General features: G+C 56.1%; 1 protein-coding gene across 6 annotated transcripts in view; it reads left to right on the forward strand.

Annotated features, from left to right (window-relative positions):
- Nucleotides 1-10665, forward strand: part of KIRREL3 (kirre like nephrin family adhesion molecule 3) — a 537206-nt gene extending 526541 nt beyond the window's left edge. For 3 of the 6 annotated variants that reach the window (XM_078058779.1, XM_036099296.2, XM_036099297.2), the window contains 5 exons: nt 1144-1179; nt 4577-4759; nt 6249-6358; nt 9563-9649; nt 10185-10665. In XM_078058779.1, coding sequence (XP_077914905.1) covers nt 1144-1179; nt 4577-4759; nt 6249-6358; nt 9563-9649; nt 10185-10628 — 860 coding nt within the window. In that variant the 3' untranslated portion in view covers nt 10629-10665. The remainder of the gene's footprint in view (nt 1-1143; nt 1180-4576; nt 4760-6248; nt 6359-9562; nt 9650-10184) is intronic. The other 3 variants (XM_036099301.2, XM_036099300.2, XM_036099302.2) reach the window with 3 other exon arrangements.
- The last annotated feature ends 2665 nt before the right edge of the window (nt 10666-13330 follow it).

The following is a 13330-nucleotide window of genomic DNA, read 5'->3' on the forward strand; positions in this document are numbered from 1 at the left end:
GCACTCGGCATTTCCCTAGTGTCCTTAGGGGGGTGTCATCCATTGAGGAGTGTCCCTGCAGGGGTACACCAGGACGGATGTGTTGGGGAACCTGGCCCAGCCCATTAAGACAATAAGCCAGTCTGGTTCCCCAAAAGTCCCCCAGAGGGTGCTCATGCTAAGCTAAGGGGTAGTACTTGAGCTGCCCCCAACCCCTGGTACAGGTTCAGATCCCCTGCAGTTCCTCCAGGACCATAGAAGACCTATGGACCACTGTGCTCCGAAGGGGACACTGGCCAGAGGGCAGCGCTGGGCAGGAGGGCTCAGAGCTGCTGGGCGGGCGAGGAGGTGGGGCAGGAAGGCTCATCCCCCCTGTGACCCCGTGTACAGACTGCGCATCTCCTGGTCAGAGGGATGCTGAGAACTCTAGTCTCCGCTTCAAGGTCTCACGCAGACCACAGGCTGGGAGCGTCCGAGGGGCACCGCAGGGTGGCTCTGAGCTGCTCGGCAGACAGCCAGCAGTACACGGGGCCTGAAATGGGCTGCAGATCTTGCCCCTTTGCCAGGGGGGCTCAGTCTGTGGCAGACAGGGCGGTCCAGGCTCCTCGGCCCTGGCAGTGTCCAACCCCTCCAAGATGCAGGCACACCCATAGGCTGTCAGGGCCTGGCAAGAGATTCTGGGCCAAGCAGGTGGTCTCAGCTGGACCCCTCGGACCTCAGCGCTACCCTGCGGATCAGTGTCTCCCTACACCTCTTCACTAATAGTGCTGCTTTGCATAATGCTTTGCACATAATTTGCATACTATCATCCACACATCATCCTAAACCCTCCCAGTCCCCCGTTGCTTGCCCTCCATGTCTTCCCCTGAGTGCCCCCACCCCCATGCCCTCCCCTTAGTGTTCTCACCCCACCCTCTCCAGACAGCCCCCCTCCTCCCAAGCCTTAACTTCTCTCTCTGGTCCTTACCCCTCTGGAGTCTCTTCTAAGTCAGTCTGAAAGAACGCCCAGTTCAGTTCAGCTAGCCTGGGTCTGTTGGGTGGTCCCGGAAACATGAGAGAGGAGGGAGCCCCTCATCCCGATCCCCACCAGGTGGCCGGCCCCAGGCCCACCCCACCCTGGCCAGCCAGGCCCTGGCTGTGGACTCTTGCTTTATTTCCAAACAGGTTCGGAAATGAAGTCGGGAGCCGGGCTGGAAGCAGGTACGGAAGGAGACATGAGAACTCCCCGGGCTGGGAGGAAGGGACCTCTGGGCTAGTGGGGGAGGGACCCTAAAGGCCACTAACTTCTCTGCCCTCCCCCCACCTCCAGGCTTTAGTGCAGCCAGAGCAGGGAGAGGGGTTCCCAGCCAGCTCGGGGCTAGAGACCCCAGAGACCTATCTCCTCAGTCGCCAATGCCAGAGCCCACAGGCTGCGGGCAGCCCAGGACACCGGCTCTCACTCCTCCCCCTCTGTCCTCCCATCCCGTCTCTTGGGAAACCCTGGATCCTCCCCTCTGGGTTCAGCTCACCCCTGGCCTGGCCTCCCTCTGTTTCCAGGCTCTCCCAGACTCTTCCCGCTTCTCAACATCATCACCAGCTTGGCCATGCTTCCCAGGACGCCAGGGCCTCCCAGCCCCTGGGCCTGCATAATCCATGCTAATCCATGCTTTCTGCTCGCTGCCTCCTCCCCCTACTCCTGCCTGCCTTTCCCCCAGTGAAGTGTCATCCACCCCCGGGCTGAGGCTGCGGGGCAGTGCCTCCCTCCCCACATGCCCAGCAGCAAGGTGGTCCTCAGGCTCCCAGGGTTGAGTTGCTCTGTCTTAGGATCCCACACGCGACAACTGCCTCCACTCTCCAAGCAGAAACCCAAAAAGAGAATCAGGACGTTGCAAGCCAGACTCCAGGGGGCCGACAAGGGCCATGAGCAAGATGTGGGGGTCCTCTGCCACATGGACCCTGAAGGAGCTAGGGCCCGCCAGTCCCTTCATCAAGCTCCTTGTGGGGCCCACACACCCTCCCCTCTGGGCGGATCTGCCCTTTAAGAGCACCCGTCCGGGCCCAGGCAAGCTCCCAGAGGAAGCACATGGACCCCTGCTGTATTCTCCCTCAGAACCACTCCTGGTGCGGGAGGTAGTTTCTTGTCTCCTTGTCTCCATGTCACCCGTCTGTTCACACTCATCTGCAGCTCCCTGACACCTTCCTTCCTGGCTGAGACTCCTCATGCCCAGTTCCCCTCCTTGTTAGGAGGAGAGGCTGAGCAGGAGGGCAGCTCCTTCCTCCAGCCCCTCTCCAGGGAACATCCAAGAGGGACAGCCTGCCCAGGCGGCCTTGGCCAGACCCCAGGTAGCCAGGCAAGGAGGAAACACACACAGGCGGGCTGCAGAGGGACTGCCACCCCAATGGTCCCCCTGACCCCAGCAGACCCTCCCTCTGCCTCAGCCCACCCACTCGGAGACAGTTCTCCAGATAAGATGGTGCCGTTTAACAACTGAAGGAAATGTGGCCTCACAAGATGCCAGGGTCAGAAGTCACCTTAGATACTGTTTCCTGGTCCTCTAGTTGGACGGGAGAGACAGCGAGTCCTGGAGAGCTTAAGGAACCTTCCACAGTCGTCCTTTGGCTTTGAGCTCAGCTGAGACAAGACTCGAGTTTTTCCAAGGAGACTTACTAGGAATCAAGGAGGAACCAAATCGAGCCCAAATTAATAAAGTTCAAAAGTACAGAGCCAATGAGCTTCCAAAGCAGTTTTCCTTGCCTAACAGAATTAAAACCCAAAGACAGAAATCATCTACGTACCAAAGCAAGCTCATGGGTCTGACTGAGGTCTACTGAGGTAGGTCCCCTTTGTCACTCCTGACTGTTGAGACCAACCCAGACACCTCCCATTTTCAATCCCTGCGTATTCTCTGCACCCCCCTTCTCCTGTCCCCTCCCCTGCCACTCTCACAGCGGTCTCGGCCACCAATAGGCAGCTGATGAGTGCACTGTTGTGCACATCCAGCCTAGCCACCAACACTGCCCACCCCGGGCACCTGCTCCTCCCGCGAGGGGCCAACCCGCCGCCACCGCCCAGCTGCACCTCCACGGGCCAGGGCTGGACGGTTTCTTCCTCTCTTCCCCTCTTTAAAGCAAACAACAGCAATGAGAGGCTAACCCACAGCCCAAGATGAAGTCCCAGCCATCCTGCAGTCATCCACACTGACAATGTGGGGCAGGTTAGGGGGCAGGGAGCTCAGGCTCTAGAAGGAATTTTCTTCTCATTCAAGGTTCTGACCTTGCTACATTTCTCCTACCCCTCCAGAAACGGGAGCAAACACTTGACTAGGACTGGTGCCAGGCTCAGTTTCAAGGCCTTTCCTTGCAATCACTCATCGAAACCCTGTAACCACCCCCTGAGGTGGGCATTGTAATGATCCCATTTTAGAGATAGAGAGGTGAGGTAAGTTGCTCAGAAAAGGTGCTGGCGTCTGGGCTGTCCAGAGCACGTGAACTTTGGAGGATGCTGTGTGATATAGCAGACGGAGCTGGGGAGCAAGAGGAGGCCGGGATTTGCCCTGGCCTTCTGCAGCTCTGTGTCCTTGACTGAGTCATGCGACCTCTCTGGACCTCAGTGTTTCCATCTATAAATGGGAGGTTTGGATTCAGCAGGCCGTAAGGTCTCCCTGCCCCCAAATTTTCTAATTCTATTCCCAATGGACTATTCGGGGCTCCAAGTCCTGTACTCCAGCCCACATGTAGCCACAGAAGGGCCAGGGCTGTCTGGAAGAGCACACACACAACCCCCCACCCCATATACCTTCCCCATCCGCATCTCCACCAGGCTAGGGCACTGAACAGATAAACTCAGCAGGGAGTGAGGGGCTTGCCTAGCTGGAGTTCTGGGCCCCTCGAAGAGAGGGCTACCAGGATGCCTGGGGACTGGCCCGGGAGGAGAAGGAGCAGAACTGGGGGTGGGGGGCCAAGGAAAAGGAGCATTTCTCCTTAGAGAGGTGGGGGGGGGAGCTGCGATCCTGACCGCCCCCCTTGCACCTAAGACTTGGGCCTCTGGCAGCTACTACCCCGATGCCCGGCAGGCCCATGAGGACAAGCTGCCTCAGGCCTGAGAACTCTCTAAAAGCTGGTGGTCCATGTCCATCCTTTGCACCTGGGAACGGGAAGAGAAGGCGAGCACAAACCAGGCAAACAAGGGAAGTGACCGTAGTCGTTTTTCAAAAAAACATAAAAAATCCAGGACTTTCTACTCTCCAGCCCCCGCATGATAGACTATTCCTGGTTTAGTACAGAAGGGAGCTAAAGGGTACCCCAGCCTTGCTTCTCATCTCCGGGTAGCCCTCCCTGGCCCTCCCCTCCCCGTATCTGCTTGCCTCCCTCCCCACCCACCACTGCTCCCCTCTTCTCCAGTCCCTCACACCCCCTCCTCAGTGGAGGTGACCCCTGTTGGAACTCTGCTTGGGCCTGCCCAGGCCCCATTCCCACCCCTCCCCAGGCACTTCCTAGGAGGGCCTGAGTGCAGGTGTCTGGCCCCAGGGGCTGCCCCCAAGGAAACTGGGGAAGGCCCTGGTGGGGAGAGTGGGCTGTCCCCGATTTCCCATCGGCTGTGCCTGCTTCTCTCCCACAGAGTCTGTACCGATGGCCGTCATCATCGGGGTGGCCGTAGGAGCTGGTGTGGCCTTCCTCGTCCTTCTGGCAACCATTGTGGCCTTCTGCTGTGCCCGCTCCCAGAGAAGTACGGGAGGGAGACCCGGGATCTCAGGGAGGGGGACAGAGAAAAAGGCCAGGCTTAGACTGCTCCGGAGAGCAAGTAAGCAGGAGTGCCGTGAGCAGGGGGCCCTAACCCGCTGTGAGCTGCTGGGGTAGGGATGGGGTCTTTGGCATCTTCTTACGTGCAGTGCTTTGCGTGGTGTGTGGCACGTAGTGGGCACGCAACTGATGTGGAACTGGACGGAAGTGAGCTTCGTCCGCCAAGGCCGTCAGCCAGCACTTGGGATTGAGCACCTATGGCTGGATGGAACCGTAGAGAACTCTGGGAGGGCCTGGGGGAGAGGTGGCTTGATCCTTGCCCTCCAGGTTCTGCTAGTCTAACCAGAGAAGTAGGTCAGCCACGCCGAGGGGGAGAAAAGCCCTCAAGGAATCCCTCTGTGAAAACTTTTAAAGGTCTGCAGTCACTAGCGATAAAATTCTGGCGCCCGAGCACTCTTGAGGAATCACGCGGAAATGGAGTTCCCGCCCGAGCGCAGCTCTGACGCTACTTGTCAAGGGCGCGACGCGCGGAAGTATAAACTGGGAGGACTGCGTGAAGGGAACCAGTGGGGGCGCGGCTTCTAGCCCCGCCTTTTTCTGCCACCAAAGGGGCTCGCGCTTCTAGCCCCGCCCTTTTTTGCCACCAATGGGGGCTCAGGCTTCTAGCCCCGCCTTTTTCACGCGAGTCTGGGCAGGCCGCAACAGTTCCCGGCCTCAGTTTCCTTGTGTGTAATAGTAAGGGATTGCGTGATGAGACTTTTATGACCCCACTGGCTCTAACGTTCGATGATCCTAAGGCACAAGATGAATAATCAGAGGCAGCCGACTCCCTCCACCACTTGGATGTGTTAGAAGAAAGCGGGGTGTCCCCAACTAGGTTTCCTCCACCCCAAGCCTAGCAGCCATGGCTCTCTTGCTTGCCCCCGGTGATGTGGTCTTGGAAGCTCCCTGACCACCCTCTCAGTGGAAATTATAGGGGAGCATGTTTTAGCAAGAGTCTTCTACAGAGCTCCCTGACTCTCAATCAGCTGCCTCCCCTAGAAGCCCGTAAAGTCTCCACCACCGAAGCATTGACCCAAGAGCTGGACCGCCACGTGTCAGGGATGTGTCTGCTTTGGGCGAGGGATGGACCATGGGACCCCGAAGCCCCTTCTGACAGTAAGATTAGCGATTCTCTGAATGGAGAGAGAAGAGCCTGGTAGAGTAGGCCAGGGAAGACTTCTAGAAGGAGGATAAAAAGGACCTAGCTCTGTGAGGCAGATGAACGGACGAGGATGGCCTCTCAAGCCAGGGCAGCAGAGTGGAAGGCTGAGGTGCACCTAACACGACCCACAGAGAAAGAGAGCTGAAGCCCCAACAGCCCACAGCACATCCAGACAGGTGTTCTACTGGGGCGGGTGGCAGGGCGGGGCTGGAGGCTACTGAGTTCAGGGGCTGGAGGGTGAACCCTGGGGGCGGGGGGGGGGGAAGTGGGGGCTTGACATCTCAGGCCCTGACGCCTGAGGATGAGGACTGAACCTGTCATCTACACTTTCCTATTTTACATCCAGATCTCAAAGGGGTTGTGTCGGCCAAGAATGACATCCGAGTGGAGATTGTCCATAAGGAGCCTGCCTCCGGCCGGGAGGCTGAGGAACACCCCACCATCAAGCAGCTGATGGTGAGAATGCCATCTTATCCCCACCCCATCCCGACCTCTGTGCCCCGAAGGTCCTGGTTCCAGAGGCTTCTTGGTGGCCTGGATGCTCCCGAGAAGCAGAGCATTGGTCAAGATGTGCCTTCCCCCCATAATAGGTCAGGCACCCACTCTCCGCCAACAAAGAGTTATTGTCTGTCTGCTACATTGCACTTGGTGTTCTGGGAGACTCAAAGCCATCTAAGATGCCGTCCCAGCTTTCAAAGAACCTGACTGTTCAGTAGAGAGACAACACATGCATAAAGTGCCATAATATGTTGTCACTTAGTACATAATTCTATACACACATGAATATGATAGATATTCAGTACATGCCCTGCCCCTCCCCCAAACCCAGCCCCAAAAGTCTACAAGAAACACAGGTTCCTCTTTAGGAACCGGAGTACTTACCAGAAGCAAACTCATAACTTCACTTCTTCAGCAAACCTAAGCCTGCCCCTCCTCTTCCAGACTCCTGTTACTAGACCATAATCCACCCAGCTGTACAAACAGGAACCTGGCAAATTGTGCTAGAAAACTCTAGGGCATACTATGTCATGGTCCAAATACCTTGAGGGAGTAGCAGCAAGCCCGGGGGTGAAGAGCAGGGAGGCTACCTGTGCCTCAGTCTCCCCACCTGTGAAGTGGGGATGAAAGTCATAGCACACAAGGCCGTGGTGACGGCCGAATGAGTAAACCCATAAAGGGCTTGGAGCCTGTAGAACACAGTAAGTGCTCAGGACATGTTAGCCACTGTGTGGCTGTAAAATCACCCTTTCCCTTATCTGTCTCCGCTAGATGGTGAGCAAGCTGCCTTGTTCATCCCCGAGACTCCAAAGACTCGCAGCCCCTGGTGGAGGCTCACCAACGTGATTGAGCTGAACTGACATTTTCCTCACCGGGTCTTTTTCTTTCCAAATCTCATTCTCTGGTCCTTTCAGTTCCACTTCAGAAACTTTCTCAAAATGTGTGCCCTTGCCCCTGTCCCCTTATGACTTCCCCGATGGGGCCTCATCGTGGCTCCCTGGACTAATACCACAGCCTAGTGGTCTCACCACCTTTTTTTTTTTTTTTTAACCACCTTATTCAATCCACCCTCCAGAGTCCCACAAAAAGGGTCCTTCTAGAATGCAAATTGGATCCTGTTACTATCCTACTTAAAATCCCTCAGTGGCTCCCCCTGTCTACTAGATAAAGTCCAACCACCAGGCGTGTCATCAGGCCCTTCATGGAGAGGTGGCAGCTGCTGGCCTTTCCAGCTCCATCTTCCTACTGAATGGACCCGGCCCTCCAGACATCCCAAAAACTTGCTGTTCCCAGCTTTTGAGTCTTTTATACCTCTGAGGCTTTACACAGGCCTGTTGATCTTGCCTATTAAATTTCACATTCTCCTAGGAGAATCAGCTCAAATGTCACTTCCTCCATCATTGTCCATGCTTGTCCCTCCCCCTCTCCCCCTCCCCACTGCTGGCAGAGCTACACACTTCCTGCTCTCCTCAAACATGTTGCATGCTCCTCTTTTATAGCACATTGCTGGATTACACGTCAGCTCCCCAATTATCTCAAAGTTCCAGAAGGGCACATTCCCAAATCTATGCGTGTCTGTTTCCCCCAGGCCAAACACAGTGCCTGACACAGGAGAGCAATTAATCTTACAAGAGTGGAAACCAGAGCCTAGATCCAAGAAGGACTGGATGTCTCTGTAGATGAGCTTCATCAAGGCTGGTGTGGAAGTATCCTGACCTGTCCTTCCTCCCAAAAAGGACTTTGAATTCCCTCCCATTGGGACATCCTGATTGCCTCAGAGTGGCTGCACACCCTGTAATCCAAACCCTTGAGAAAGAGTGGGCGTCACTCAATAGTCAGTTAAGAGGGTGTGTGAGGTGGGGTCGGGGGAGGGACCCTGGCAGAGGGACCTGCTGGGAGCCTCCCCTCCCCCACTCCCTCCACCCCCTGGCCCCTGTAAGGCCCCAACGTTGATGAGAGGTAGGCTTAGAAGTTAAATCTGGTGGGAAAGCCCTCCAATCCAGGCAGACAAAGAACATTTACCGGAGCCCAACCGGAAAAAAGCAGCATCAGTGAGGGTGAAACAGAATGGAAACCCTCTGGCTGATGCCATGAGGCTCCAAAAAGAGACCAAGAAAGTGAGTCACAAGGGAGAAGAAACATCCCAGCTCAGAGAGTGGGTGGGAGGCTGTCCTAGATCATGTCATATGCAGAAGTGCCACCCGGGAAGCGTCTGTGTGCCACAGGATAAGTAAGCGTCACTGTGGTTATCCAGATTCATGTACGCACCGTGTGCCAAGCATGCTTGATTTTCCACCTTCCATCTAACTGTTACTTTCATTTTCAGTGATCGAGAGCTATGCCATTCCATTCATTCATCCAACACAAACATAACATTTGCAACAGCCCTACGGTCTATCAGGCACTGTGCTGGGCATGACAAATTAAAACAGTTACCTGTGATTTCACCCCAAAAGCATTTTGGTCAATGACCACAATAGACAAGGTGCTGTGCCAGGTGGGTTGGGGACCCAAAGAGAAGCTAGAAGTGATCCTTGCCCCGAGGTTCTGTGGCCTCTGTTAGGAAGGTAACATTTAGTACATCGAAGCCATTGCTATGAATAACAAGGGTGGCCCATGTTGCCGGCATCTCACAGGTAGTCCTGCACTGTGATTCTTTGCTAAGACCTTCACAGAGCCTAGCACTGGGTGATGAGCTGCCCTGCTGGGACCCCAGCCTGTGCCCTCTGAACCCAGAGGTTCTGTAATTATTTATCTACAGACCCAGCTCCCTGTTGTGTATAGCTCTATCTTAATGTCCCTCAATGTGTGTATGCCTGGCCCGAAATTCAGTAAATGCTCAATGAATTGAATTGAATCATCCAAGTGAGATCTCTGGAAGTCATGCCCTAGCCCAAGGGAAGAAAATGTGGTCTTAGCAAACTGCCCCCCCCCCACACACACACACTCTTCCTGTCTCTCCCTGTCTCTCAGGACGGGGATCCAGGAACAATGAGGACATCTGGGATCTCCCCATGCCCCCATGCCAGCCAGGGAAAGGAGGTGGGGAGGAGGAGACAGAGATGGCAACCTTCTTTTGAGTTCATTTCTCTATCTTTTCCTTGGGGGAAGTGGATGCTTAGCCCACCTCCAATCCACTGAGCAGCCATTTTCGGGTTGTAGATGGACCGGGGTGAATTCCAACAAGACTCAGTACTGAAGCAGCTGGAGGTTCTCAAAGAAGAGGAGAAGGAGTTTCAGAACCTGAAGGTAAGAATAGCCACAGGCTGGAAGTCACAGCTGTGGAATCCTGACTTCAGCCCTGATGCCTTAAGGCCCAGATCCAGAAAACAAGGACGGGAAACGAGGAGGCCAGAGGTCACCTTGAGGACAGGTGCCTATTCTCTCTCTCTCTCCCGGAGGTGGGACGCTCGCCTGCCCCAGGAGGCGGGAGAGTGAAGGCTGCGGTCCCACGGTCTTCCTCTCCCACAGCTTCCTCACAAACACCGTTTTTAAATTAAGTAGCCATGTTCTGGACAAAAACACAAAAACCCTTCAAGTTCGGCTTCTCAGCCGCCTTTGCCCCGGCCCGACCGAGTGACACGTGGCGCGTGGAGCGCCCCCTGCCGCATGCTCTCGGGCTCTCGCCTCCCCCTGCGGCCGCCGCAATCCCCGCCCGCCCCTCCCCTCCTTCCAGCCGCCGACCCGAGCCCGCCGTTGTCCCCTTCCTCCCCGTGCCAAGGAGGACCGCCTCGAAAGGCTGTGCCCGCCGGGTGACGCTGCTCTCGCTCTGGCCCCCTCCCAGGACCCCACCAATGGCTACTACAGCGTCAACACCTTCAAAGAGCACCACTCGACCCCCACCATCTCGCTCAGCAGCTGCCAGCCGGACCTGCGCCCCGCGGGCAAGCAGCGCGTGCCCACGGGCATGTCCTTCACCAACATCTACAGCACCCTGAGCGGCCAGGGCCGCCTCTACGACTACGGGCAGAGGTTCGTGCTGGGCATGGGCAGCTCGTCCATCGAGCTCTGCGAGCGCGAGTTCCAGAGGGGCTCCCTCAGCGACAGCAGCTCCTTCCTGGACACGCAGTGTGACAGCAGCGTCAGCAGCAGCGGCAAGCAGGACGGCTACGTGCAGTTCGACAAGGCCAGCAAGGCCTCTGCCTCGTCCTCCCACCACTCCCAGTCCTCTTCCCAGAACTCCGACCCCAGCCGACCCCTGCAGCGGCGGATGCAGACTCATGTCTGAGGATCCCAAACCGGCGCTGGGGAGGGCTGGGGAGGGCTGGGGAAGCGGGGGGGGGGGGGGGGGGGGGAAGGGGGAGCATGCCACCTTCTGGCTCTCCAGAGACTGTGGGTGCTTTGCAGAGGACCCCAGAACCGGCCGCCTCCAGGACAGCACCCCCCCACCCGTGCCTCTGCGACCGCCCTCCTCCGAAGCCCTGATCAAGCACAAACCCGGGTCCCCAGCTGCAGCGTGCCAGAGGCGGGCGGGTGGGGACGCGGTCGGAGGATGCAGCTGAGTGCGCTGTGCTCGGTGCTGGGCCCTCCGGTCTGGCCCTTTCCTGGAGGCCCTCCCCCTACAGGCAGTCGAGGCAGCTAGAACTTTGCTTTAATGAGACTGCCGTCCACTCTCCGGCCTCCCCCTGAGCTCTACCCCTTGCTGCCCACAGCCCTACCCCGGTACCTATTATCCTCCACAACGCTGGGGAGAAGGAGGGTGAAGCGTGTCCCAGCACCGGGCTGCCCCCCTCCCCAGGCCCCCCCAGCGCCCCCTGCTGCTCAGAGCCCAGACCCTGGATGCTGAGAAGCCAGAAATGGCCCCGGAGCATCTCTCCCGCCACACTGGCCGTGAGCCCACCCCCAATTTGTTCGGTGTTTTGTGTCCATACTCTTGCAGTTCTGTCCTTGGACTTGAGGCCTCTGAACTCTGAGGTGGGACTGGCCCAGTCGGAGACTGGTGTCCTGGGAGGGAGAGGGAGGGGTAGGAGGGAACATGGCCGCACCTGGGGAACTTCGCCCAACACTCCCCTCGCCAGGCTGTGCAATTCAGAGCCTCCCCACCCACCCCTGCTTCCTGTACTGTCCTCTCGCCCTCCAGCACAATCGGGGTTAATATAACTGTGAGAGTTTCTCTGGGCCGGGGTTCTTCCAACAGTCATTGCAGAGAGTGTTTCCTGGAGCATGTAGGGCTTAAGGGGACTAGAGGTCAGGTCTTTAAAATGATGAGACTCGCCTTCTCAGCTGCTGAATCTCAGGGGCCTAGAGCCACACAAGGAACCTGCATCCTCCACCTCAAGCCCCAGGCGACCTGGAAAGACCGCACTCCTGGGAAACAAAGCTATCCTGTGTATCCAGTCACCCCCACCCCCACCCAGACCAGTATCCAGTTTTCTGATACCCAGTTTCCTGATAGTGTTAAAATTAATTATTGGCTCCCAGGCCCTGGATGGGAGCCTGGTTTCTGATTCTCAGGCTCGCTACCAGTGGGTACAAGGAACAATTGCCCTGGCAATAGAGAAAGTCCATGTACACATCACCCTGTCTACTCACCACCTGAAAATAAATATTAGGGCCGTTCGTTACTCCACTATATCCATTCTGTCCTTTTGTTCCTGCAGAGCCACGGGAACAAGCCAAGAGTTCAGACAGAGTATGCTCTGGGAACACAAAGTTCTTTGCCCTTCTTTGATTAATTGTCCTAGATAATGAAAGCAAGTGACGGCTCTGGTTGTGGTGGCAACAGCCCCTATAGGCAGGCTCCTCTCCCTGTGGACGGCCTCAACCCAGAGGGTGTGCAAAGGCAGGGCCCATGCCAAATACAGCGCAGAGGCAACGTGGTCATACTGGGCTTTGGCGGGGGGGGGGGGGGGTCATTCTAGGCCTTTCTCTCAGCAATGTTCTGCAAGGGAAGTTCCCTCTGTTAGGGGTTCAGGGCAGGAGGCTCTCTTCAGAGCCTCAAATAATGTCAGAATGGCCTTGTTTGAATGGAAAACTCCAGGTAGTGATGGCAGACCAGATGGGATGGGCAGATAGGGGCAAGTTAGAGTGCTGGCTGAGGAGCGGGATCCAAATGGAGCTTTGGAAAACCCAAAGTGTCTCTAAGGTTGGAGGTTCCTCCTAGGTTAGACCCCTTCTTGTCCAACCTTCCCCAGTAATCCTTACCCATCATATGAACCTGCACCTCAAAAGTCTGTCCTTCTTTTCATATATACTGATTCCTTGGATGGCCCCAACCACAGATTCTATATATAATCTTCATAACGCCTCCACCCAGAGGAATGTCCTGCTTCTACCATATTTCCTATTGCTTCAAAATTCCCCAGTTCCCTAGATAACTTCCTCTGCAGCCCCCACGCCCAAGATAGTAGAAACTGATAAGAAATGTAAATGTATATCCCAGTCCCCATCCTGCTCCTAGTACCATTCTGGCCCCACACGGATGCCGGGATATTGGCCCCTGTGCTCTCTAGGTTAACCTTGACAAGGCTGCTTCTCTCCTGCACATGTTTTACCTCCGCCAACAAGGAACAAGGATCTAAGAATAGATGCAAGGTGGCGTGGTGTACAGGAAGAGGATGACACAAAGATTAGTCTATTAATTCCTTCCAGCCTTCCCCACCTTAGAGGTGGGTGGCACATCTACCACCTATTTTTCATCACACTTTCCTTGCCCCTTACCCCCTGCCCCAGCCACATACACATATACAGTTCTCATAAAAGGGTGGAGGTGCCCATTCTCGCCTGGAATCTCAGGTTATGACGGCATAAGCAGAAGAACAAGTAAGAATACTGTTCTCCCATAGAACGGAAGGAGCTCTATCCCTCTCGAGCTTCAGATACTCTGGGTAAGAATGTGAACTATCATGGCAGCAAGCAGAGAGCACAGGGCCTGCGTCATCAAGACTTGGCCACGCAAGGCCCAACCCCATGAGCTCTCTCCAATGCATG

Source organism: Halichoerus grypus, chromosome 11 (assembly GCF_964656455.1).
Source record: "Halichoerus grypus chromosome 11, mHalGry1.hap1.1, whole genome shotgun sequence".
Classification (NCBI taxonomy): domain Eukaryota; kingdom Metazoa; phylum Chordata; class Mammalia; order Carnivora; family Phocidae; genus Halichoerus; species Halichoerus grypus.